General features: G+C 34.2%; 1 protein-coding gene across 2 annotated transcripts in view; it reads right to left on the bottom strand.

Moving 5' to 3' along the window:
• Positions 1 to 22,898, bottom strand: part of nbeal2 (neurobeachin-like 2) — a 173,153-nt gene extending 150,255 nt beyond the window's left edge. For both annotated transcript variants that reach the window (XM_056474718.1, XM_056474719.1), the window contains exon 1: positions 22,460 to 22,898. In XM_056474718.1, coding sequence (XP_056330693.1) covers positions 22,460 to 22,510 — 51 coding nt within the window. In that variant the 5' untranslated portion in view covers positions 22,511 to 22,898. The remainder of the gene's footprint in view (positions 1 to 22,459) is intronic.
• Positions 22,899 to 27,786: the final 4,888 nt, after the last annotated feature.

Raw genomic sequence — 27,786 nt, 5'->3', positions numbered from 1 at the left:
CAGTAGAGGGCTAAATCTTGAAAAAGGGGTCAAATATGTACCCTTTAAAAAAACTGTGCTTTTCTGATTTTCTGAGGAGTAGGGCAGCACTGTAAAAACGCTGGGTTCCACACAATCGATTTGTGTTAGGACAACATGAAGGAATTAAGTTAACTTATTATATTTTACAAATTCAAGCGGCTTGAACATAAAATAATTAAGTTGTCCCCAAGAAAAAAACCTCAAGAAATATGTTGTTTTAAAAGTAGTTTGAACAAACAACAAAAGTATTTTTTGAGTGAGTATTCAGATACAGAACTTCAATGGAATAATCAATGGATAAATAATTAAATATAAATAATGTTTGTTAGAAAAGACAAACATACTTTTTTTGTGCTTTTAAACTCTCTTGAAATGCTTCCTGGTCTTAAAACTACATGCACACGATAAACTTTCACAATGACAAACTAGTGTACATGATCAACTACAATCCTGACTGGACATTGCGGATGTGTACATTGCAATTTCAATTCTGAAATAATATATTGTGCAGTCCTGGTACAATTTTTATCAGTACTTTTGAATATGAATGCATGTTCACAATAGCATTGGCAATGTATTTTGTTGAGGGCAGCAAAAGCCTAAAAGTTTGTGTATTTAGGTTTACTTACATAAATCCTAAATTCTATGTGATCTCCTGATAAACATCAAGCAGTTGAGTAATCAAAACCATCAAACAACATAGAAACTAAGCTACTGTGTAAAAACAATAGCATTGAAACCCCAAGCTGAGATCACAGCCTTCTGGTTCATTCAGACAGCATGTCTGTGCACATTTCCTCTGCCTGGGTGATGAAGTAAGCAGCTGCGTCAGTGACTCAATCACTCCAAATGTACACGTCATAAACCCACATTACAAAATCAGGAAGTAGTAAATGTTTTTTTTTTAACTAAATGTTACTCAATCAGACCATGATGAAGTAATTTTGGTGCCTATAATAGTCCATTGTCAAGAGAGATCTTTTTTCAGGTAATAAGAACTTAAGTATTATTGGACATAAGTGGAATATTCCATTAAACACAAAATCAAAATACAAATCTGCATATGGGTAGAAATAGGTAGTAAAATTTTTTGGTGGGTAAAACACTATTTTTAAAGAGCAAGTAGATATATTTTTGTAGTTTAAAGACAAGTTTACCAATTATTTTACTGTTTTTATTGAACTGTATCATAAATATGTCCTGTGGTGCGATATAGAGTAGCAAATATTCAACAATTAATTAAAAAAAAAACAAATTTGATAGGGATTTATCTTCCTTCTTGGACACTTATCTTCATATAGTACTATTTTTTATATAACATTTTTAAACTATTGAATTTGTAGTACATTTTCAATAAATAGGGGTGTCACACATAAGGGCAACCAAACTTAATAGTATAGGGCAGGGGTCACCAAACTTGTTCCTGGAGGGCCGGTGTCCTGCAGATTTTAGCTCCAACCCTAATCAAACACACCTGAATGAGCTAATCAAGATCTTAATAGGTATACTTGAAACACCCAGGCAGGTGTGTTGAGGCAAGTTGGAGCTAAACCCTGCAGGGACACCGGCCCTCCAGGAACGAGATTGGTGACCCCTGGTATAGGGGTTCCAAAAAAAGTTAAATATGTGAAAAATTCTGAGACAAAAACTTGCACATCATGGGACTAACAGGGAGCTTCAGCCACATGATCAAGAATGTGGTCCTTCAACTAATTAAATCTTCAGTGAAATTGCTCGATTTAACATTAGCGCATAGTGTAGAGACTGCAGCTCTGCACAAGACGTTTGGCTAGCGGAGAAATTGAAATGGTCGTGCCCAACTGAGCCTGGTTTCTCTCAAGGTTTTTTTTCTTCACTTCCGCCTTTAGTGAAGTTTTTTTTTCCCTCTCCGCTGTCGCCACTGGCTTGCATGGTTCGGGATCTGTAGAGCTGCGCATCGTTGTATTTGCCCTTCAATATTTGGACTCTCAGTAGTGATTATTAAACCACACTGAACTGAGCTCAACTGAACTGAACTTAAACACTACAAACTGAACTACACTGTTTCTATTTACTGTGACCTTTTATGTGAAGCTGCTTTGACACAATCTACATTGTATAAGCGCTATACAAATAAAGGTGAATTGAATTGAATTGAAAGTGTCAAACAAGAAATGTGACAAAATGTACCAAGTTTCTATGTTTTTAGAAATATATTGATGAAAAACTAAAATTTCTAAAATAGCTACTTGTAAAAATGGGTCTGAGGTAGTTTTCTGTTTCATTCATAAGAGTTATTGAACTACGCTTGAGATGGTCACACCATAGAGGAGTTTTGACATTTGTCTCAAAAATGTAAAACAAAATTTAATAACACAGCAATTTTATAACAAAGGTGTCCATTAAAGAGAAAGAAATGTTTAATCACTTACTGTCAATACTAATAATTATATATTTTTTTGTCATATGGTGACAGTGAACATGCAACATGTCAACAACACATATATCATTAGAAATATCTAGTATGCACAATTACATAACTTACAGTGAGAAGTACAAGCTACCATTTAAATGCTCTATTCATGAAGAGGGTTCATTCTTCTAAACTGCGCAGCGATTGACTTTTGGCCTTTGAAAAGTGATAAGTATGCAGTTTGTAAACACCCAAGATTTCAGTCCAAATTTCAGTCAAACAAAGATATTTTTAAAAATTCAACAGGTTAAAGCATGAATTATAATTAAGGCCAGATGGAATCTGCGAACGTTTTTTGCTATTTCTGCTGAGAATTTTGGTGAAAATCTGTGGATTTCTGTGGAATTATTTTGGGAGTATCATAACTAAAAACTTAATATATGAAAAAAAAAGCTTTTTAACTTTTATTTAATGTTTAAAACGCAAATCCAATTAGATTCACTTTATTTGGTAAACAAAGCAAATCTCTCATATAATATCTCTACTAAAAGACAGAAAATATTACTGTACAAACTGCATTGTACACAAATCAGATGAACATTTTCATATTAGTCAATAATATTACTGAAATTAATTTAAAAACTGAATAAATTTAGATTTACACACATTTACTCAAGTAAATAAACAGAATTAATGATGGGCTAAAAATCTGCAGAATTCTGCGAGCTCTAATTCCGTGTGGGCCTACTTATAACTTCATTTTCCTACTTAAAAAGAGATGAAAATATGTAGTGTTAATATGTACTAATTTAACCATAGTGACCAGTTGGTCTTTTATATCTGCGTGACTTGGATGGATGAATGGATGACTAGATATTCATCAACTGCTAAGACACTGAAGTAATAATATTATGGCTGTACGTGTTTTTAATTTCTAGCATGTTAAAACATTTAATGCAAACAGCTCCAAATAGAATATACTAAAGACTAAATAAACATATTAAAGGTAAATGGTGTAAACTAAATTTTAACAATAAGTATGCAATTAATCAAACAAAAAGTGTTATTAATCACAGTTAAAATACGTATTTTATCAACCATACTAAATATTTATCCACAGCTAAAATTTTGTCTAGCATTATTCTAATAGGGCACAATAGACATGTCATATATCACAGAGTACATACAGGAATTGGAGAGTAAAATTCAATACCTTTTAAGACCTTTTTTTAAGACTCTTTTCATTTTAAGACCTTATAACCACTTTTCAATCGGAAACACTGGCGAGATTTTAACTTACAGTATATTTACTAGATATTAATGTAAGAAACTAATCCAAAACTAAAACATTATGCATATACTGAATAAAAATCTGTTCAATCTAGCTAATTAGGCAGGTTGATGCCTTTAGAAGTGCAGAAATCATGGTGCTGCCTTGGTAACTGCAGTAAACAAAGCAGCATGATGTCAAATCTAGCAGGATTTTATCGATATCATAAACTACACGGCATCCTGATATTTGCAGATTTAATTCAGGCAAACTTTAGCATACAACCATACATTGCATCATCAAAAATTATATCAAATGTAATATCTTGCAAAATAGCATTTAAGACTTTTAAATACTTTTTAAGGGCCTTAAAAATTCTCTACATAGATTTATTAACTTTTAATACTTTTTAAGACCCCGCGAACACCCAGTATCAGAGATTCATATATGGAAAAACACTGGCAATCCAGTATATATAATCTAATATCTATACAAACTACTATAGTTACAATAATCAATCTGATGTCTCTACATAAATAGACAGCATATATCCAAGTGGATATATCACAACATTCTCAAAAGTGGGCTTTCACAATGATAGCTTTAAATTTGTGAAGAACATTTAAATAAGTTGAAATCGAACATGCGAAGGCTATAAGGATGCTAAAAGAAAAAAGTTCCCCCCAACATAACAATTCTGTCATCACTTATACTCAACCTGTTTTTCCAAACACATAAGACCTTTGTTTATCTTCAGAGCAAAAATCAAGATCATTGAAAGTCTATTTATCCAAAACTCTGATTTAACATGAACAATTGATTAATATGATGAACAGATTTCATTTTGACTTTAAATTATGGATGAATATTGTTCAGTGAACATAATTAGAACATTAACAAATTACGTATGGATTTAGAAGAACATAAGTGTGAGTAAACGGCAGACATCAAAGTATTATTTTCAAGACGTTTTTAAAAATGTTTAATTAGTTCTGAAAAAGAGACTAATGCGTTGAAAAGGCAAAACTTGGCTGAATAGCATTAAGTATCTATTAAAGTATTGAACTCTCCAGCACAAAGTGTTTTCATATTGATAATCTATGCACTGCTCTGTGTAGCTTCACCAACGGAAATCTGAGGGCTTATCCGTTTCTAACTGCTCACAGGAATGTCAGGGGAAAGATAAAAAGAGAGCTGAAAGCCTCAAATATGCAACCCTGGCATTCACGCCAGATTAAGGTCAAATAATGGTGCTCGTATGCAAACATTTGTCTTAAACGTGACGCAAATCTCAAAAACTTGACTTACTGGTACATAACAAAGGGTGTTCAATGAACTGATGATGCTGATGTCTTTCCACCCCTGCCTACACAACAGCTCTGAGCCTATTGTGGAAATACACTGAGGTCTATTCAGATTAACAAGCAGGTTTGTCGTCTATAAAAACATACACACCTGTCAAGTCAGTCTCCTCCTAGGAGGAGCACGTGTGAGGAGCAACCAGCAACTGAAACATTGTTGCGATACAATGCAATAGGCATGACGTTATGATCAGGGTGGCTCCCTTTTAGTGGAAAAGTGATATGATATTCTATCAATGTCGCTGCACCCTCATCCTGATTTTAAAGGGTGAGTTCACCCCAAAAAAGGCATGGCAAGGCAAGGCAAGTTTATTTGTATAGCACATTTCATACACAGTGGTGATTCAAAGTGCTTTACATAAACAGGAATAAAAGAGACAAGAATAAGAAAATAAAAAACAAATAATAAAAGTGATTAAAAGCAGATAAAAACAGATTAAAATATGTTAAAATAGTTTATAAAAGAATGAAAAAGAAAAGAAAGACATAACAGTGTGATCTGTCAGACGTAGCACAGTGCTCATTCAGTAAAGGCACAGCTAAACAGATGTGTTTTTAGACTTGATTTGAATGTAGCTAATGTTGGAGCACATCTGATCATTTCTGGAAGCTGATTCCAGCAGTAGGGGCGTAATAGCTGAAAGCTGATTCACCCTGCTTTGACTGAACTCTTGTAATTTCAGGTTTAAATGATCCTAAAGATCTGAATGATCTGTTAGGTTTGTATTCAGTGAGCATATCTGTAATGTATTGAGGTTCTAGGCCATTTAGTGATTTATAGACAAGTAGTAATACTTTAAAATCTATTCTAAATGTAACTGGGAGCCAGTGAAGACCTGAGGATAGGTGTGATGTGCTCTGATTTCCTGGTTCTGGTCAGAATCCTGGCCGCAGCATTCTGGATGAGTTGCAAATGTCTTTTTCAGAAGGCCAGTGATAACTCCATTACAGTAATCCACGTTGCTGCTGATAAAAGCATGAACAAGTTTCTTCACTGGAAACAAAGCATCTAATTCTTGCAATTTTCTTTTGAGATTATAGTATGCTGATTTTGTTACTGCTTTGACATGACTATTGAAACTCAGATCTGACTCCAGAATCACACCAAGATTCTTGACCTTATTTTTTGTTGTTTAACCCTCAGAGCCAAGGTATGCATTCACCTTGATCTCTGTTCCCAAATGCAGTGACTTCAGTTTTCTCTTTGTTTAACTGACTAAGAAAGTTTTGGCACATCCAACTGTTAATTTCATCAATGCATTGGCAGAGAGTGTCAATGGGGCTGTAGTCATTAGGCAATGAGTAGATCTGACTGTCATCAGCATAACTGGGGTAGGAGATTTGGTTCCTTCTCATTATTTGGCTCAGTGGGAGCATATAACGGTTGAACAGGAGAGGTGCCAGAATTGAACCTTGTGGGAGGTTCAATTCAAAAAAGGTTATTATAACTCTTCCTCATGTCCTTCCAATCCCCTGAAATAATTTTATAATCTTAGGAACACAAATTAAAGTATTTTAGATTTTAAATTTGAGAGCTTCCTCATCCTCCATTGACAGCAACGGTCCAGAACATGAACCAAAATCCTTGTTGAAACATTCAATCTGACTTCAGTGATTAACTGTGATTATACAACACTTCAAGAACACATTTATATGCCAATAAATAAATACATAAATGTATTTGCCAATGTCTTATTTTCCTTGGAAATGACATCAGTGTGTGAGGTTACTAAGCGCAATACACAAGCACTGTAACATAATCAAATAATCAATACTGACATCATTTGTCAGTAATGTTTGTTACTCACATAAAGGAAACTTTCCTGATGCCTGATGGCCAGGCAACTAATTTTTATTTTATTTTACTATATTTTTTTCATTCATTTTCCTCAGGCTTAGTCTCTACTTCTGAGGTCATCACAGCGGAATGAACCACCAACTATTCCAGCTTTTGTTTTACGTAGCGGATGCCCTTCCAGCCACAACCCAATATTTAGAAACACCCACAAACACTCATTTACTACAGAGAATTTAGTTTATTCAATTCACCTATAGCGCATGTCTTTGGACTTGTGGGGGAAACCAGAGCACCCGGAGGAAACCCAAGCAAACACAGGGAGAACATGCAAACCCCACACAAAAATGCCAACTGGGCCAGACAGGACTCGAACGTGACAGTGCTAACCACTGAGCCACCGTGCTGTCATCACCGTGCCATATCAGTTCTATTATTATTTGTTTTATATTATTATATTATGTTACAACATTGTACATTCAAAGTTCAATTTCAATGAATGATCAATAACAAATGTATCTAAATCTGTTGGTTCTGACCTGCAATATTGCGATATGGTTCAATTACATCATCTCTCCATGCTCACATGTAAGGTAAAGGCCCCCAAAAAAGCACTTCAAGAAGACGCAGCAGTGAATTGTTAAAACATTTCTCAACTGTTCAGGTCCTTAAGATATCTTTTTTAAATCTGCAAATAGGCTGTAGATTTTCCTTTACCACTATTTTTTGCTAGAAGTGTTGAACTTGGAGCAAATATTAGCAGTAGCGTCCCTACTATCATCACATAGATAACTATTTGTTGATATTATTTATTGAAGAGTTAGGCCTACATGAAGATTTTGGCAGACATGTATTTACATTATTGGTAGGAAAGTAATAAGACTGGAGTAATAGGGCAAACATAAATATGTCATAGAAGCGTAATATTTTTTAACTAATTTTTGAACGCAATTTTAATGTTTTAAAAAATTATTTCTACCAATTTGTGAGGTTTAAAACAGTTTTCCTCTTACAAATTACACCCTAGCTAGGATATTTTAGTGATCCTACATTATATAAATAAGTAATAACAAAGTAATAATAAACAAGTAAATATTACACACATAAATACACAGTTGTTTAGATTTTGAACAATCTAATTACACTTTGTAAGTCACTTTGGATAAAAGCATCTACTAAACGAATAAATGTATTGCAAATTTAAAAGTGGTTGCTTGTTTCGAACAAGTTGGAGAGAGTTCTGATTGTAACACTACATCATGAAGAATGAATGGGACAGTTTTTGCTATTGAGTAAACCAATTAAGGTATTAGAGAGATATTAGGGAAGTTGAAGAGGTGGAAAGGGGAAGAGAGCGTAGGGTTAAAGGGAAAGCCTTTAAATATTTTAATTAAGGATCAAGCCCTTCATATCTTCTTCAGTATAAGAAATGGGAAGCATACTGTGAAGAGTCACACTCTTTATGCTGTACCACCTGCCAAAATCTCAGCCATTGGTTCATTTACAAAAATATGGCCTGGTTGGGTTTGAAATGTCCCAGCCTGAAATTATTTCCCAGTCCTCACTAAATTGGAGACTTTATAGAACATTTTTGTTTTATGGAACACTTTTGTTTTTCAGGAAAACTAAAATAATGATCTTAACTCAACTAACTATATCTCTGCACAATATATTGTCAAAATATTTGTTATCTCAATAATAGTATATGGCAAAGATTATTTTTGTTATTTTATATGCCTATGTAGCATTTGTGTTGCACCCATAGATTATCCAAATTTGACCAATTAAATGGGGCTTTACCATCTTTAAAACCCTATCCCCAATAGGTGCTGTTCTGCTAGACCAGGAACAAAAGTAAACATAGAGCCTCAGGTGCTGTTTAGAGCGTTTTTGTTTTAAAATGCATTAATTTGTTACAATCATGGCATGCTATGTAATGTTATTTCATTACAAACTGTTTTTTACACACTATTCTGACACCTTTGACTTGTGAAAACAGTGCGATTTAAAAAGGGTTGTAGAAGGAAACCCTGGTGTTCTATTTCAGTACAGGCAGACTGAATTGCAGACTTTTAAAATGGATGCGTGCCTATCTACGTTGACTCTCTGATTGGTCTTCTTAACTAATGTATCATTGCCTGATTTGTCAAGCCCCTTTCACATGTCCGTTATTCAAGCGGCTCATTGCAAGTATGGAAGCAATATATGTGTATGCCTAGTGAGCGTGATTGGTTAAGTTTCATCAGAGATGATCCTAACGTCTTTTGGGGCCGCAGGCAAAAGTTTATAGTGGGCCCCCCAAACAGTATGCATTACCCTTATACTTGTGTAATAAATAATCAAAAACTATGAGAATAATATGAGATTGTATTTCAAATGTGCACACTGCACAGTATAGTTTTTATATTAGATAATAAAAACTAAAGACTTCATTCCAAAAACTAAAAAAATTCAAACAAAAAACAAATAAATAATATAAACAAAAGACCAATCCATTTTTTTAATTGTGTTATACTCAATATAAATCACTGTTAACCATGAACAAAGTTGCCTCAGTATAAATAATAACAACAACAAAATATTACAGTTTATAAATATACATTCACTCATTTTCCTTCAGTTTAGTCTCTAATTTATCAGGGGTCGCCATTGCAGAATGAACCACCAACTATTCCAGCATCCACTGTAAAAAATGGCTGTGATTTCAATGGTACAAAACTGTAAAAATGCTACAGTACAAATCCGTAACCTAGTTAACAGTATTTTTCCTTAATATATACGGCGAATAACCGTAAATTGACTTTCCCAGAATTCCCTGCATGGCACATCACTTTTTATGCTTTTTGTTGACATTACTATGCATCTTTTTAATTGTTTCCCTATCAGTTATGTACATTAGAGATTTATGTTACATCTAATGTTGATAAAAAAAAAAATATTTTCTGACTTTAATTTTATGCGTGTTACCATTCTGGTGTTTAGTAGCTATGTAAATGACACTGGGCTCCCTCTATATATTGATACACTTTTCTGCTTGTGGGAAAAGTTGATTGTGATGAGGATTGTTTTATTATGTAACTTTCTCATCACCAGCTGCATATGGGTGTGCTAACGTGTCTAACTGTGTAACAAAAGATGTTTAAATATTGGTAATTCAAAATACAGACATATTACCTATATAAATTAATAAAAAACGGTAGTATACCGTAAAAATGACAAATTACTTTTACCTTGCCTATTGATAAGCAGCACCTCAGCGTACCATGCATTTTAGCCAGTATAGTGAGGATGGAGATTGTTTTCCTGAAACACAATTGAAATGCCAGTCTGTACGACGAGCATGATCATTCTAAAACATTGTTTTAAAACTAAAACTCACTAGTGTATATGGCACCTCAGACAGCTAAATATAAAAGCTAATGGTAGGAGTAGAAACAAGCAAGGAAAAATAACAACCGCGGATAAGAATCTGAATATTTGATGCGGTTTTCATTCCTTCATAATGAATAAAATGTCTGTCAAGTCAAAAATTTGCCATTTTTTTCCTGAATTAATTGATTTAGATTAGAAAATATCAAATACCTGTTTATTTAAGTATGATCATTACAAAAATATTCCTTTGTTATAAAAAAAAAATTGATTAACAGTATAGTTTAGGCCAATGGGATAACAACCGTTTTCAAGGTTTACCGTGGTTTGGAAAAGTCAAGTTTTTAAAAATTGCCGAAACTATTCACCTTATTCTCTGCGTACGAGTGGGCGCAGCCATTTGAATCATTGTGGCACGAGACTTACAGTCTCATTCACTTCCATTCATTTTTAGACATTAAAAACAGCTCGTTTTGCTGCTTGATGTTGCAAACTGATATTTTCTTCTTATATTATTCTATTTTGTCTGTATTTTCATGCAAATACTTGTTTGTAGAGAAAGTAGTTCAACCGTTTTCTGCCGTTTATTATTCATAGTCATTTCTCCCATTGGCAGCTGAATCGGAAGTTCTAAAACAATCGCAAAAACGAGCGCACTTCCGCATTGAAGAATAAGGTCAATACCATTCCTACGGTATATGTAAGTTTAGTTTTTTTAAGTGTTTTTTGTTATAGCTATTTTATTTAGTTTTTTAGGGCAACAGTATTTCCAGCTGAAAAGATACATTTACATCAAAATCTACTGTTCCAAAATATTTTAAATGTTTCTTAAAATTAAATATATTGTGTTCAATTGAGAAAAAAGTTGTTGTTTTAACCCAGACAATTAAAAAACTATATATTTTAGAGCAGTAATCACAACACTGTGATACCGTGAAACCATAATATTTTTATCCAAGGTTATCATATTGTCAGAATCTTATACCGGCCCATGCCTAACTAACATTATAGCTTAATAAATACTAATTAGCTATTTATTAATAGTTAGTGAGGTAGATGTTTGGATTTAGGTATTTGGTAGGATTAGAGCTGTGGAATAAGATCAAACTGTATAACTACTAATGAACTGTTAATATCTTAACAATAGGCAGGTGATAAGTCAGTGGTTAATAGCATGAACTAAAGTCTAACCAAAAATAGTCCATAAAAATAGAATTTCTGTAGGGAAATGTTACATTGCAAAAAATATTGCAATACCCAAGAGCAGCATTGCATATAACATATTTTCCCAGTATCATGTAGCCCTACTGCTAACTCAAGCTCATCCTCCGGTGTGAAGGCCTTTCACTTATCAGTGGCTCACAAAATGTGCAGTGTCAACTCTCAGATTCACCAAAATCACAACAAACAAACACAAACTTGTAATATACCGAAACCTCTTCCTGAATGGTGCTTCAGCTGCACTGGGCTAATGATGTGCACCTTCTGTTTGTCAACTCAAAAACAGGTTGTTCTGGGAGGTTACCAATGGTAGCAGGAAGTGGTTTTTATCACATCAGTGTTGTCCTCTAAACAGCACACTCAAGAGGAAGTGGTGTGACAAGAGCGGCAGCACTGCTCTCACAGCCAAGTGAAAAGGGCTGGCACATTATAATACACAATGCAATAATATAAACTAAAACCTAGTTGCTCTTCTGTGCAATGCCACCTCAGATGGAAAGCCAGGCATGCATAGTTATAAAAACACTGCGCCTTTTAAAGTGAGTGTAATAGTGCACTCTGTAATATTTATCTGGATATACTCCAGGTTAAAAGCATAAAGAAATGAATGAAAAATATGCGCATCATTGGATTTGCTCTTCAGTGTTTTGGTTTTCATGACATTTACAATACACTGAACTGAACTTCAACTGTGAAAACTGGACTGAAGCAGTTTCAATTTACATGAACTTCATCTGTGTTAAGCTGCTTTCACACAATCTACATTGTAAAAGCGCTATGAATTGAAATTGAATTGAAAAAATATGTTATAAAGAAATTAATGAGAGATTAATGACAAATATGTTTAGCTCCTATAGACTAAAAGCTTGTTTACTCTACATGGCGATCACATGACCACCCCAACACTATTCACTTTATAGACAGAGTGTGTTTCCTCACAGAACACATTAGTCACGTCTGACTACAAGTTATGCACAAGTGCAAGCATTTGCTTGCGAAATGCTTCATCCACACCTACAGGTGTCAGTAAATCCCAGATGACTCACATAGCAGCAAATCTTTTATGCATTTTGTATGTTTTTCTGGGAATTAAACACAATTATTTAAAAAAAAATAATAATAATTGCAGGGACTTGTTTAAATGCACATTAGGTTTACTTATCTGTCTGTCTGTTTGTGTATATACGTATATATGAATGAACATTTCAGAAGACACTTCATATTGCCATCTCTTTGTACTAGAAGCTGCTCTGCATTAACACATCAAATTCTTAGAGTGTGTGTAAACATATTGGGCAATAAAGCTGTCTCTGATTTTAATTCTGATATATAACCAAGCTGATTACATCTAGAGATATGGGTGTGGTATTAAAAACAAATAGGTTATGAATGCAAGCTTTTACTGTTGTTGAGACTTAAGTGAAGCAGACAACCTTTGAAAAGAATTGAATTATAAAAATTGTCTGTGACAACAGTAGTTTCAGTAGGGCTGGGTGATATTGCCAAGAATTGTAACACTGTTACTGTGTAGTACAATGTTTTTTGTTGTTTGTTACTCTGTAATGCTGACATGCTTAATCAAATAAAATAATCACTGTATTAATAAGAGGTTGGGCGATGTCGACCAATTTGGCATCATACGATGTCTAATGTGAAACATTGCGATAGACGATGGCATCGTCATTATATATGACTATAGGAGGCGGTGAATTAATTATTTATTAATAGCTAATTAATTCATAACTAAATATGTGTAGCCTACCGTTTCAAATACCTGACCCGCATGGTCTTTGTTTTACCCATAACCAACTCATAAATAAATAAAGATAAGTTACACACAAATTGCCACCTGTCAATCACTTTTTCCGCGGGACTCTGGCATGAATAGGCAGAGTGATCTGTGTCGTTATAATGACATTGACAAACTTGGTTGGTAAAAAAAGGTGCACTTCCAACAGGAACCAACCAACAGTATCTAAGGTTTTTGCTAAAATTACTAAATACACGCGTGAAAGCAAAAGATTAAATTTAAACATTACCTGATATAATAGATTCAAAAGACAGAAGAGTCCTTAGATAGAGACAAGATTAATTAAATATCACCTTTAACAACTATAGTGATACACAAACCAGCGGTACATCCTTGATAAACTGTCCGACGTGCACTGCTCTCTGGGGTTTTGTGCTCAAAGCACCTGCTGACTGCCTGAAGCTCAGATGAGTGCAGGAGAGAGTGTGTGTGTGTGTGTGGTCATGTGATGTGCGGTTTCAGCAGTATAGTGTGGATGGAGAGCTGTTCAGAAATGCTAGATGAAACACCAGTTTGGACGTGGATCATTTTCATTCTAAAATGGCATTTTGAAACTAAGACAGATTAGTGTAAACAGGGCCTAAGTGTGTATTTTTTGCAAACAGGTTTGCGATGGGGGTGGGGCAGAAGATGTGGTGTTTCCAATGAGTATTTCAATGAGTGTCCGATGCAGGGTTAAAACTGAACTGAACTGTTTAATAAATTCTGAAATATTTTTAGGAACACTGCTGTGAAGTAAATGTACAACAAAAATGCATATATAAATAAACAATCATTCACTAAAATGTAAAAAATGAGCCGGGTTACATAATTCATTCATATTGTGCCAGCACAAATCGATTTAGTTAACAAATGTAAGTGTATTGAACATAAAACAAGTTGTCCCCGAGAAAATCTCAGAAATTGTCATTTTAAATAAGTAGTTTGAAAAAGCAGCAAATTTTATATATATATATATATATATATATATATATATATATATATATATATATATATATATATATATATATATATATATATATATATATATATATATATATATATATAATTTAATGTATAACATTATTAAAATGCACTTAAAAAAAGAGATTAAATGTTAATTTTGGGCCAATTAATCAATCATCTATAGCAAAAATGCAAGGCCTGCAATTTTATTTTAATAATTGCAATTTTAAATTATATCAAATAAAAAATTACTTTAAGCAGCTTCCCAAGCTTCCCATGAGACCTCATTACATCGGGAGGACACAGGACTCATTCTACGGTCAAACGACTTGCATTAATAGGTGATTAGGTGATTATTAGATTTTAAATGCATTTAAAAATCGAGCAAAGCCTCATGAGTCCAGAGAAAAACAAGCACATTTCAACTATGGCCTTTATCTAGTGAAGATCTCGGCAGACAGTAGCCAGCAGAGGCATTAAAATGGGTGTTTCAGACAAGTTTTAAAACATTGGAATGCATTGTGCAGCTAACCGCGAGGGGGGAAACTAACTCATAAATATGGGTGTGCAAAAATCACATACACTACGCCTTTTATCCATGTTTCACAGAAAATCATATTTATATCATTTTTTTGGATGCGCCATTGTGGAAAAAAAGACAGACCCGTATGCCTGCTGCAACAAGTCAGCAAAACAAGTCCATCTATTTTGCATGTCTAGTGTGGATCTCTGTCAAACACATGCCAATATTCAATAAATTCAGTATATTGTGATTATGAGCATGCACAAATATTGATAAAGTGGCCGCTTCAGTGAATAATTATTTATCATTTAATCTTTTAGAGTGTTTTTTTAAGAGTTTTCACGTTGGAAGTGCCATTCATAACAGCGGTCATGTTATTCTGGCAGGCATCATGGTGACGCAGTGGGTAGCACAATCACATCACAGCAAGAAGGTCACAGGTTCGACCCCTAGCTGGGTCAGTTGGCATTTCTGTGTGCAGTTGGCATGTTCTCCCCGTGTTGGCGTGTATTTCCTCTGGGTGCTCCGGTTTCCCCAACAGTCCAAAGACATGCGCTATAGGTGAATTGAATAAACTAAATTGGCTATAGTGTATGTGTGTGAATGTAAGAGTGTATGGGTGTTTCCCAGTGTTGGGTTGCAGCTGGAAGGGCATCCGCTGCGTGAAACATATGCTGGATAAGTTAGTGGTTCATTCCGCTGTGGCGACCCCTGATTAATAAAGGGACTAAGCCGAAAAGAAAATGAATGAATGAATAAATGTTATTCTGGCCTACTACTACATGCTAAAATATTAACTGAATCTATTTATAGAGTACTATTGTATGTTAACACTAAGCAATAAGGCTCCAATTGCTAACATTAGTTAATTTAACTAATGATGAAAACTACAAAAGCTTTTATTAATTTAAAGCAATGTCAATTTCTTTTAATGACTAATAACACAGTAATATCACAGTCGTAAACAGATTACAAATTGTAATAGTTTTAAATAGAGCTAATAATAAAAATATAAAGATTTATTCTTGTAGCTAATTAACATAGCAACCGTAATAAATCAGATTTTGTTTCTCACGGATAAATTTGAATGCATTAACTAACGAACTAACGTTTACTAATGACACTTTATTGTAAATTGTTGTACTTTATAATACACTGTAAAAAATTTCCTGAAGAATTTACAGTAACTTACTGGCAGCAGTTCGCCAGCAACTTACTGTACATCAAAGTACAGTATAAATACTGTATTTCCATTTACAGCAAATAAAAAATACTGTATTTTAATGGCACCAAGGGGATATTTCCAATAATGCAACTTTAAAATACTGTACTATACTGTTTAACTGTTCTACAGTAAAATACAGTTAATTTTACAATTAAATACTGTGTAATTTACAGAAATTGTTAACAGTGTACTTTTGCTATTACATTTGGTTAAAACATTTGTTTACTCTGAATATAAAGTTATATTATTAGCCCTTTTGTGAGTTTTTCTTTTTTTAACTATTTCCCAAACGCTGTTTAACAGAGCAAGGAAATTTTCTGTTTTCTATTCTATATATGTTTTTATTCTTCTGGAGAAAGCCTGATCTGTTTTTTTTTTTTCAGATAGAATAACCATTTTAAGGTCAATATTATAAGTCCCCTTAAGCAATCTTTTTTTTTTTTTTTTTATTGTCTACAGCAGTGGATCCCAATCTTTTTTTTGCCTGAGACGGCCCCTCAACAATTAATGATATTATTGCTTATATAAGTTTGCAGTTAGGATGACAAAAAATGTGGTTTTCAAACAAATGGTATGTTTATTACTATATCTAGATATGTTTATGCACAAATAATAGCCGAGGATGAGTCGTCTGCAAATGTCTTATTAATTTGGATGGCCTTATGCATTCGTTAGAAAGAACTGTGGCGCAGATAATACACTGTGGCTGGGTCAGGGACTCTTTGCTTCGAGAAAATGGAATAAAACCATAGTTCAGGTAACCATCTTGGTATTTCCTGCATTTTGTGTTTCCAGTGTTGCAAGCGCTGCAACCCGAAATGTTTGTAGCTTCATCACCTGGGTTTAGTATGCTTGGGCCATTAGTATTAGCTGCTTAATGCAAATTAGTGAGACTCTTTTTTTGTGGAGGACGAATTACAAATTTATTCATTTTTTTTGGTCAGCCACGGGATAAATCGAACTAAGGTAACATGATTGTTCTCCTAATTGTCCACTGCAAAAATAGTTTTTAAATATGACTCGACCCCCCACAGAGCTCGCTAAGGCCCCCTTGTGGGCCGGGAACCCCCTTTTTGGAACCACTGGTCTACAGAAAAATCATAGTTTAGTTATACAATGACTTGCCTAATTACTAGGACTGCATGGTATTGGGAAAAATCTAACATTGCAATATATATATATATGTTTTATTTTGTGATATATATTGCGATATTAATACAATTTCACCTGAAGATTTAAGATCTCTATTTGGAACCAATTTGTAATGGTAGCTCAATTGGGATGATTACGCAGTGGGAGTGCATTTCCATAGAATCTATTAAACAATCTATAAACTTTTTAGGGTCCCCTGATCCGTTTTTGTTGTTGTCTGTGTTATTTGCAGTGCGTTTCTGTATTTGCATGTGTTGTGAGGATTTTCGTGCAAGTGTTTAGTCAGAGATTGATGAATTAACGTTTACTATTTGCAACTCCACAAAATCTAATAAACAATCTATAAACCTTTTGGGGTCCCTCAACATGTTTTCATTGTGGTCTGTGCTATTTGCAGTTCATTTCTGTATTTGCATGTGTTGTGAGTATTTTTTATGTATTATTATCTATAAATACAGTCAAGAAAAAGATACAATTGAAATAAAGTGTTTAGAGACAGAGTCTAACAGTATTCAAGTACAGTAACTGAATGATAAAAGTATTCAATAAAATAAATGGTAGTTAAGGTCACAAATGGTACAATTTCTAATACCTGAATGGTTTTAAAATCATTATACAATCACAAACATCAAAAACACATGCAAATGACGAATTATAATACAAACTCAACATTGCATCTCCTGTGATGTGACTCTTGCGAATGATCACATTGCGATGCTGAAGACTTAGCACTTAGCAGAAATAGCACTTTAAGCTAAATACTAGTATCTTGAAAAATATCTAGTAAAATATACTGTCATCATAGCAAAGATAAAGGAAATCAGTTAAATACAAATTTTTACCATATTTATGTGGCCTCTCAATTTGGTAGCTTAATTTGGGAATATACAGGATATATGATCTCTTCCATAAGGATATTTTATGTCATTTGAGGAGTTACTGTACATTTAAAGCATCATATCCATAAAAATGATTTCTTTAAATATCTGCAGATAAGACATTTCGTTCATACTAAACATGGAAGTCTTACCTTGTATTGCTACGATTTCTTTTTGGATAGATTCTTTCTTAAGAATATTGAAGTTACGCACTTTATTTTCAAATTTTACTCTATGAAAAAACAGTATAAAGCAGACAATCTGATTTCATTACAGAACACATGGAGTAAGAACTTAAAATATGGCATTGACGAAAATCTGTGGGATGATATTATCAGATTACAACTGAATATTTCAGTCTGCAACAGATTTAAAGAAATGCAATTTTATATTGTACATAGAGCTTATATATCCCCAAATAAATATAGTAAAATAAATAACACCCTTTCACCTCAATGTCCAAAATACTATAATAGTATCGGCACATTCTTTCATTGTCTTTGGGAATGTCCTTCGATTGCTGAGTTTTAGAATTATGTTTGTGACAAACTCTCCATAATACATAAACAGAAGGTTACAGTTTCCCAATTATTGTGTTTACTAGGAGTTCTCCCTAAGAAATCAGTTAATAGAAATTAGTTATCAAAACTATTATATTTAGAAATGTGTTAAAATTATCTCCTCTCCGTATTATACCTGTTTAATAACCTTTTTTTTTTGCAGATTAGGTCAATATCGTGATAATACTGCAAAACAATTGATGACAAGCCTAATATCAATTGGCTGTATGTGTGAAGTTATTACTAAATATGGGAATCTAATGACAAAAGGTTTGTTTTTGGCTTAATCATGAATGAGATCTTGAGAAACACCCCCAGCTATCAGGAGTACTTGGTGCCAGCAGCAAGACCAGACTGGAACACGATTGCATAATTCATAACGCCGCTATTCCATGCAATCTGCTATTATAGTATAATATAGCACTGAATTAAAAGAGTGATCTGGAAGTATGCGTTTCTCTACGGTGACCCCTGGTGCTTCTTGTGTCCTGCACCTGCTGTTTTGGTTGCCATGGCAGCCATTCATAGAGAACACTTGCTATAGTGAGAACAGCTGACTTCAGCTGCCGACCAGCAAAGTGGCCAGCATGACAGAGCCTCAGATGGAAAATATTTACTTTAATAATTCACAATGATCTTAAAAGTGTACAGGAGCGCAATACGGTCTTTGTACGCACCACCAGAGGGTGTTGTCAACATAACCATTGTTCTGGTAGGACATGTCCATTTCTTATTCATAGCATAGGGAAGGGAAGCCCTACTCATTACCAGAATAGTTTGCTTCAAAGAGAGAAACAAAATCAACAATTATTTTATTCCATATTAATCTTATGCCCACTGACATCCTAGATACATAAAAATGACATGGATGCACATATTGACAGCAATTTTGCTGTATTAAAAATTTATACTGGTCATTTTTAAACACTTTACATTACACTAAAACACAACAAATGAATGAATGAAATGCATATTTAAAGTAGGACAGGCAAAACACCTATAAAACATTTTCATTTATTTTCCTTCGACTTAGCCCCATTATTCATCAGGGGTCGCCACAGTGGAATGAACTGCCAACTTATCCAACATATGTTTTACACAGCGGATACCCGGTAAACATCCATACACACTCATTCACTCACATACACTATTGCCAATTTAGTTTAATCAATTCACCTATAGCATAGCGCATGTCTTTGGACTGTGCACTCTCAAAAATAAAGGTACGCAAGCAGTCACTGGGGTGGTACCTTTTGAAAAGGTACAAATTTTTCCCTAAAAGGTCCATATTAATACCTCAAGGGAACATATTAGTACCTAAAAATGATAAAATGTTCCTCTTTAAAATTTTTAGGCACTAATATATACTTTTGAGGTACCAATATGGACCCTTCAAGTGCAAATGTGTACCTTTTGAAAAGGTACCACCCCAGTGACAGCTCATGTACCTTTATTTCTGAGAGTGTGGGGGAAACTGGAGCACCCTGAGGAAATCCAACACGAACATGGGGAGAACATGCAAACTCCACACAGAAACGCCAACTGACCCAGCTGGGACTCAAACCAGCAACCTTCTTGCTGTGAAGCGACAGTGCTAACGACTGAGCCACTATGTTGTCCTCTATAAAACATTTTTTAACAATTACATTAACCAATTATATTTTTGCAATATTAAAGAGATGGCTCATGCAAAATGAAAATGTATAAAGGTGACTAATCTTCTGATTTGTTGTTTGGTAGAATATCAAAGAGTATTTTAGCTGAAATTATGGTCTGTGGTCATACAATACAAGCCAATTGCTTCAGGCAATTTGAAGGTAAAACAAAAAAATATATACAGGTAAAACAAAATTAATATACCAGCGTCTGATAATATATTGAGGTGTTATTAAGTGAAACAATTAATCTGTGCAAGAAACCGAACAATACTTTGAACAATATTAGTATAACTGCCTCAATAAACAAGTCTTTTAATACAGAGTGGAGCGCAAGTTTTCCATATGCACGCACAGTAACTCTCACATTAGCAGATTTTTCTTGTTTGTTTGCTTTTTGTAACACAGCATAAGCATCATTATGAAGTACTATTCTGATGAACAACGCAAAGCGTGTTCTCCCAAGCCGCTGTAAACAAAACATAGGCCCATCATGTGAGAGGTTGTCCACAAGTAAAACCATCATAAGATCTCACTGTATCCCCAAGAGCCACCTAGCTAACACAGAACATTCCATTAACATGATTTTGTTATTATGAGAAATCAAATAAAAAAAACATTCCAGGGACATTCACCGTAGTTTTTGTTCATGCTAATATTTATTCATTCGTTTTTGTTTTGTTTTATTTTTGTGAACCACAAACTAACCTTCCCAGAAAGTCACATCATTCATATTGTTTTTGAAACAACCTAAAGTCCCCATGAACCGGAAGCTATGACTGTTATTTTTTTTCATTTTGTGATGCAGTTCCTAGAGAAACGGAATATAAACCAGAAAACAGTGGGTGTGGCTTGTTTTTCTACTGCGAGCTGAATGAATGTAGTAAAGTACTCATTTCATTCAGAAAGATCAGGGAAAGTGTTTGGGCAGAGTTATTACAACCCAACAGACTCCTCCTCCTTACCATTTCTGTTTGTTGTCAAAATTGACAATTGGAGCAGTGTGATTAAATATGTTAGCCACGCCCATTTGCTAAGAAATAATCTGACAATTTAACTGGAAAAAAAAACATGGAGTCCATTTTCAGATTTCAATGAAAGATTAGAAGGGCAAACAATTTTTTTTCTTAATGACACAGATGAATTGTTCACCACAAAACTAGCAATGTGAGCTAACAAAATGATATGGTTAATTTTGATTTCTTGGGGAATTTAAACTAAAATGTTTGTTTTTTTTTACATTAGGAAGAATTTTCTGGCTGAACAAAACGGAACATTCTGGGAACCAAACATTGTCAGTAGCTACTTTGTATTTTGACTCTCCAAAACAGTTTACCTTGTAGCCTACTTCTTTTAACACATTCTATTAATCTATTAAGCTCAATTTTACATACTTTTATTGTTCATTCAACAACACCCAGATCAGTTTGCATCATTCATGTATTGAGCTGATAAAAACAAAGTAATAAAACTGGTAATAAAACAACTATTAAACTGTAAACAGATAATTCCCCATTCGATGAGTCAATTTCTGACACAGATCTGCTCAGAACTCTTCGTGACCAGACCAAATGAACAAAATGCCACAAGTGAACCGATTCACTGAAAAGATTCAACTCAAAAGAGCGATTCGTTCGCGAATTAGTCATCATAGCTAAAAAAAAGTGATTAAGACAATTTTCAGCATACATAACGAGTAATTTAAATAATATATAAACAAAACAAGTAAAGTACTTTAAATGTTTTTTTAATTAAAACTTTAAGGATCATTAATTCCTATTCATTTAAGTCAAATTCACAAAGCAGACCTCGTAAACCATGTTTCATTTGAAAGAGAACATACGAAGAATAACATCAGTGAACAGGAAGAGGCATGACATTACCTGACTCACACAGGTAAACACTGACTACAACTCCACAGTATGACAGTAAACAACCTCCAATTGACATGTTATGATAAACTGCTAAGCGTATCTAAAACATAATCAGTCCCTGTCATCACAACTGCCAATCGCTTCAGAACAACATGCTGATAAATAAAATATTGAGCGAGCGTCAAATGTTTTCACTGCGAACGTGCACGCGCAACCTTCCCAAAGAAAAAAAAAAGAATAACCAAAGGCGCACTTCCTGAAACTGTTTCGGCACAAAAGGGACAAGGAATTACAGCGAATACGCTTGCCCTATAAATAAATTAAGGATGCGACATGAAATAATTGACAGCGGCAAGTTTAAACTCCGAAGCCAACAGGTGTCGAGCGGCTCGCGCGTTCGTGACTCACCTTAGTGTAATATAACATCCAGAGCTCGTACAGACGCTCTTTCGAAGCCATTCTCCCTCGCCCTTCTGCGGTTTCCTCCACTCGGGCGTCAGTCAGACCATACACATCCACAAACCAAGTGAACGTGGACTGAATCGGCGAAAATCCAGGGAATATTGTTTGCTAGAAACGGCATGGTGTTGCTGTACAGCTGTCCACTACCTGGTTGCCAAGCTCTTCCAAAGTTGCATGTCTTTCAGATGGAGGGTGCGTCAAAACAAATGGCAATTCCGAGCAAAGAAACAAGAGAATGTAGAGAGCAACATGTAGAAATATTGACGATCCTGCGATGTTCGTGCATCTCTGCTGGAGGAATTTAATGGGAGTTTTAGACGCACTTGTCTGTGCACGCATAACCCTTCGCTCTCTCTCTCTCTCTCCGCTCCTCTTCTGAGCACTAATACAGTGGCAGTAGAGAGCACAGCGAGGAATAGCCGGGAGGAGTTCAGACTCAAGAGCTCCACACATGAAGGAAAGCCTCTGAGAAACACTGTCACCGATGATTGGGACGATTAGACAGTGTTCATAGACTGACACTTGTGCACGGGGATCCTCGTGGTGGACTGAGATTATAATGTACTTATTTTTAAACATGTTATTTTAGGCTATTTTATGTATTTACAAACATGTAGCCTAGGCCTGGGACGATAACCGTTTTCAAGGTATACCGCGGTTTGGAAAAGTCAAGGTTTTAAAGCCGCCAAAATATTCCACTTCTAAGGTAGACGAACGCGGGGCACAAAGTAACGCGGGGTTAACACAGTTTTAAGGTATTTGCTCAGGGTTAACCTTGGCATGCTTCAGAGGTTTTCACCACAGTGTCGCAGATGTCTTCCTGCCAATTATTGAAAAAGTTCGTCGAAATTTGGATGAGAAACCATTTTTGCTGCATAATTTTTTTTTTATTATAGTAAATTTTTTTTAATTAAAAAAAAATCTGTGAAAGTATGAACGTGAAATCTTTTATTGTTGTGATCACCGTCTTCTAGGCTAAAAGATGTAAAAAACACACTGTGACTGCCAGCCAGTTTTGAAGAAAACACGACACAGCGGGGTTAGTTGTATCAGGGTGTTACAATTAAGCCGCACACTGTTGAACACCAATTAAACTGACACAATATTTTTTAATTTTGAGTGTAATGTTGAAAACTTTTTTAAATAAAATGATTTTTAATAGAATTTTTTTTGATAGACAAAAAAAAAATTATTGCTAAAACTACAAATAAATGCATTGTATAATAATGGATAATAATCCAAATAAATTCAATGTGTTTATCCAATAAATAAATAAACACACTGTGCTATGTAGAATAAAAACTAAATTGAGCTATGTACAGAGAAAATATAGCTAATGTTGAAATTAAACTAAATGTAAATTAACTGTGTGTAATCTGCCTTTTTAAGCATGTGTTACAACTAACCCTCTGTCTGTTACAACTTGCCCCGCAGGTGGGGTAAATAGTAACATTTTTACTCCTGGCACTTTTGGCAACACCGCACAGAAACCATAGGTCCGGCGATCATACTTTCAGTGCTCATTTTTAGGAGAGGCTTGTGTTTTGTTGGTAAAAAACAAATTGTTTGTCTAACATTATTACTTTGTTTATTATTTGACCAGAAACCAAAAAGTGTTACTTTGTGCCCTGCTTTTCCCTATGTGTTAGATTTTTATTTGCATTTTTTTTTTTTTTCTTAGGACAACAGTATCTCCAGCAGAAAAAATATCCAAAGATGCCGTTTTAAATTGTAAAGAAATCTGTGTTTTTGAAACTATTGAAGACAGCAAAAGTCAATGATTTGTTATCAGTTAGATAGCCTGATGTGCTCCAAAATATCATAAATCTTTAAAAAAACAGAAAATATTGTTTTCAAAGGGGAAAAAAGTTTTAGTTTTTTACCCAGACATTTAAAAAGAATATACTTTAGAACAGTGAGCACAATACCGTGATACTGTGAAACCGTGATATTTTTATCCTAGGTTATCATACCGTCACAACCTTATACTGGCCCATGCCTAATGTAACACTAAACAAAACAAATCGTGTAATAGTCTTGATTTTATTTATTTGGTAGAGACAAATGCACACACTCAAACACACACACACACGCACACACACACACATTTTAAAAATAGCTAAAATTGTGTTTGGCATGCATTAATATATACTTTTTTCAGCCCAAATACATATGCCCAGATTACGAAGTGACCTGTCCCAGATGATCAAATTCAGGCAGAATTATTTTGGGGGGACAAAACTACTTATAGGTGTGGCAAGGCTCTTCTCAGTAATATCTAGATTATGTTTTCTAAAACATCTAGGAGATTTCAGAAAAGTCTAATATAATGTTCTAATTAGTTAGATACACGTTTAAATAGAGAGCTGAAGTCAAAATTGCAAAAAGTGTCCCAGATAACCTGAATTCACCCTATATTGTACAGCTGGACATAGACTGGAGTCTTGACAGCACACAATTTAACTTAACTTGAGACTTGAATGCAGAATTAAAGGGTTAGTTCCCCCCAAAATTTAAATTATGGTATCAATTACACTGTAAAAAGTGCCTGTTAATTAACAGGGTCCGTATGTTGTGATTTACAGTTCAGTTTTTTTTCTGTTTATTTACAGTTATGAATTGCATTATAGGACATTGATTTCTGCTATGTTGTCTTTTGATGCTGAACAATCAACTGTGCGGTTTACAAATTGACTTTTATTTACCTTTTAGTAGTTTTAAACAATACATAGTATAAGAAATAATATATAGAGAGGATGTTTTGATATATAGAGACCATGTTTTGTAACGTAATTTCTAACACCAATCCAGACAATATATCACTTCAAACTATTAAAAAGGTCTTTTTAATGCTTTTCAACATTACACATTTTTTTGAGAAGATCAAGATCCCATAATGCAATTCAAAAGCATAAATAAATGGAGTGGGGTGGGGTTGGGGGCATGAATCACAAAATACAGAAAGCTGTAATTTATGATTTTATTTATAGCTTACTCTTATGTTGTTTCAAATCTCTTGCTTAATTTTTCATAACACAAATTAAGATATTTTGTATGAAATCCGAGAGGGCTTTTGTTGTTTACCATGCTACATTAACATCCGGTATGAAATCTCCAATGGTATCTTGTGAAATTGCATGTATGTAAAGTAACACTTTAAAACAATATTAGCACTATTTAATAAACCATGAACAATGTTGTACTTTCATATTCGTTGGCTGCTAGTATGATTTTGCAATTTAGAATTTGGAAATCACAGTTTTATGATATTATATTAAAAGCAGAATTTGCGAATATAAAACCAACTTTACTCATCTCTACATAAACAGCAGAATTCCAGAATAGAAACCAAAACATTATTATATGTGATATTATTCAGTGATTTAAATATAATCATAGGACGCTCCAACTTTTTTGTGCACTAAAAAACTGTAAAAATCGGGTAAATCTAGCCTATGCAGATCGCTGGAGAACTACAAATATGCCTGCAATTGAACTACAAGATCCAGTCATGCACTGCACACACACACCAGTTCCTAATCCTGTCTGATTGCAAACACTCACAGCTGAAGCTGCTCATGGACTGATTACAGGACTATTTATACAGCACACAAACACAGAATTTGCTGAGTTTTGTTATACTGTTTGTGAACGTTAAGACATGGTTTCCTTGTCTTTCTGTGTTAGACATTTGCCTTGTTGTTTTGTTTGTTTACGTTGCTTGCTGCCTGCTTGCTGACTATTCGCCTGTGTTTTGACCACGTCAATTCCCTGTATACATCGGTTTGCCCCTGTGTTGACCGTTGCTTGCCTGACCATTTCTGTATAATAAACCCTGCGTTGGGATCCTCACTTCCCTTGTCACTTCACATTACACTATTGAGCTTTGTATGATTACAGTTGAACTACTGAAGCCACATTTAAGGTTTTGAAAACACTTTTGGTTCCTTTTCTGGACTTTAAATGCATTTATGGAGGACGAGGGAGCTCACAAATTTCATCTAAAATATCTTAATTTGTGTTCTGCAGATGAACGAAGGTCTCAGGGGACTGAAATGAAATGAGGGTGAGTAATTAATAACAGAATTTCATTTTTTGCGTGAACTATAAGCCTTTAAAACTAAATTTTGACTTGCAAAACAGTAACTTCCAGAACAAAACTTGGTTCCACCTCACAAATGATTTACTCAGCCCCATGTAATTTCAAATCTCCATGCCTTTCTTTCTTTCTTTCTTTCTTTCTTTCTTTCTTTCTTCCACAATTCAAAATCTAATATTTTGCTCTTGGTGGCCAAAAAACAATGTCATCCAAGGACAGAGTACCAACATCAGTAGTTTAATAGAAATGAAAGTGCAGTTATGCTGGATTCAAACAACGGTCTCTTTTGTATGGCATTTCTTATTGTTCCAATAAAAAACAGATAAATAGAATACAGTGAAAAATCAATTTGACAATAATACAAAAGGCAATATTTTGTCTCAGGCCTCCTGTGGTCTGTCTGCTTTTCGTCGGAATGCCTGATTGAATTGAATCTTGTTCTGAAATGAGTGTTATTTGTCCTGACTGATTTGTCCTGTGCTTGAGAAAGTGGTGTATACATATATCAGGACATTGGCGTTTATTCTGTGTATATTTTTAGTTTTTTTGATGTGTTTTTGTATCATAATTGGAATTTGTCTCATTGTTCAAATAAATTAGTTATTATTTTTAACTATGATCACCTGAGGTTGAGGAGCATGAAAGAGTCACGTGACGATGGCAACATAGAGAATGCAATACAGCAAGATTACATTCATGCTAAACATACAAGACAATGTACAATAGCAGTGGTTCCAGTATTTTTTTCCTCAGGAGTCCTATAGGAGCATTAATTGGTTGAATTTCTTATTGACTATTGGTTGTCATGGGTTCACGAGTTATCACTTCCATTTTCTTTATTTTATGTGATGATTTGTTTGGAGGAACTGGCGTAGGAAGTAGCGAGACAACTTTCTGTTGTATGAAGGACGAAACCTGCAAAAACAATAAATATATATGCACATAAATAAATGAATGAATGAATAATTCCACAAATTCCTGCATAAATAAAACAATAAATAAATGAATACCCAATTAAGTATATACAATTCACAAATCCCTGCATAAATAAAACAATAAATAAATGAATATGCAAATAAATATATAAAGTTCACAAATTCCTGCATAAATAAAACAATAAATAAATTAATATGCAAATAAATATATAAAGTTCACAAATTCCTGCATAAATCAA

The sequence above is a fragment of the Danio aesculapii genome, chromosome 16 (assembly GCF_903798145.1).
Source record: "Danio aesculapii chromosome 16, fDanAes4.1, whole genome shotgun sequence".
NCBI lineage: Eukaryota > Metazoa > Chordata > Actinopteri > Cypriniformes > Danionidae > Danio > Danio aesculapii.
This window is presented reverse-complemented; position numbering and strand designations above follow the sequence as displayed.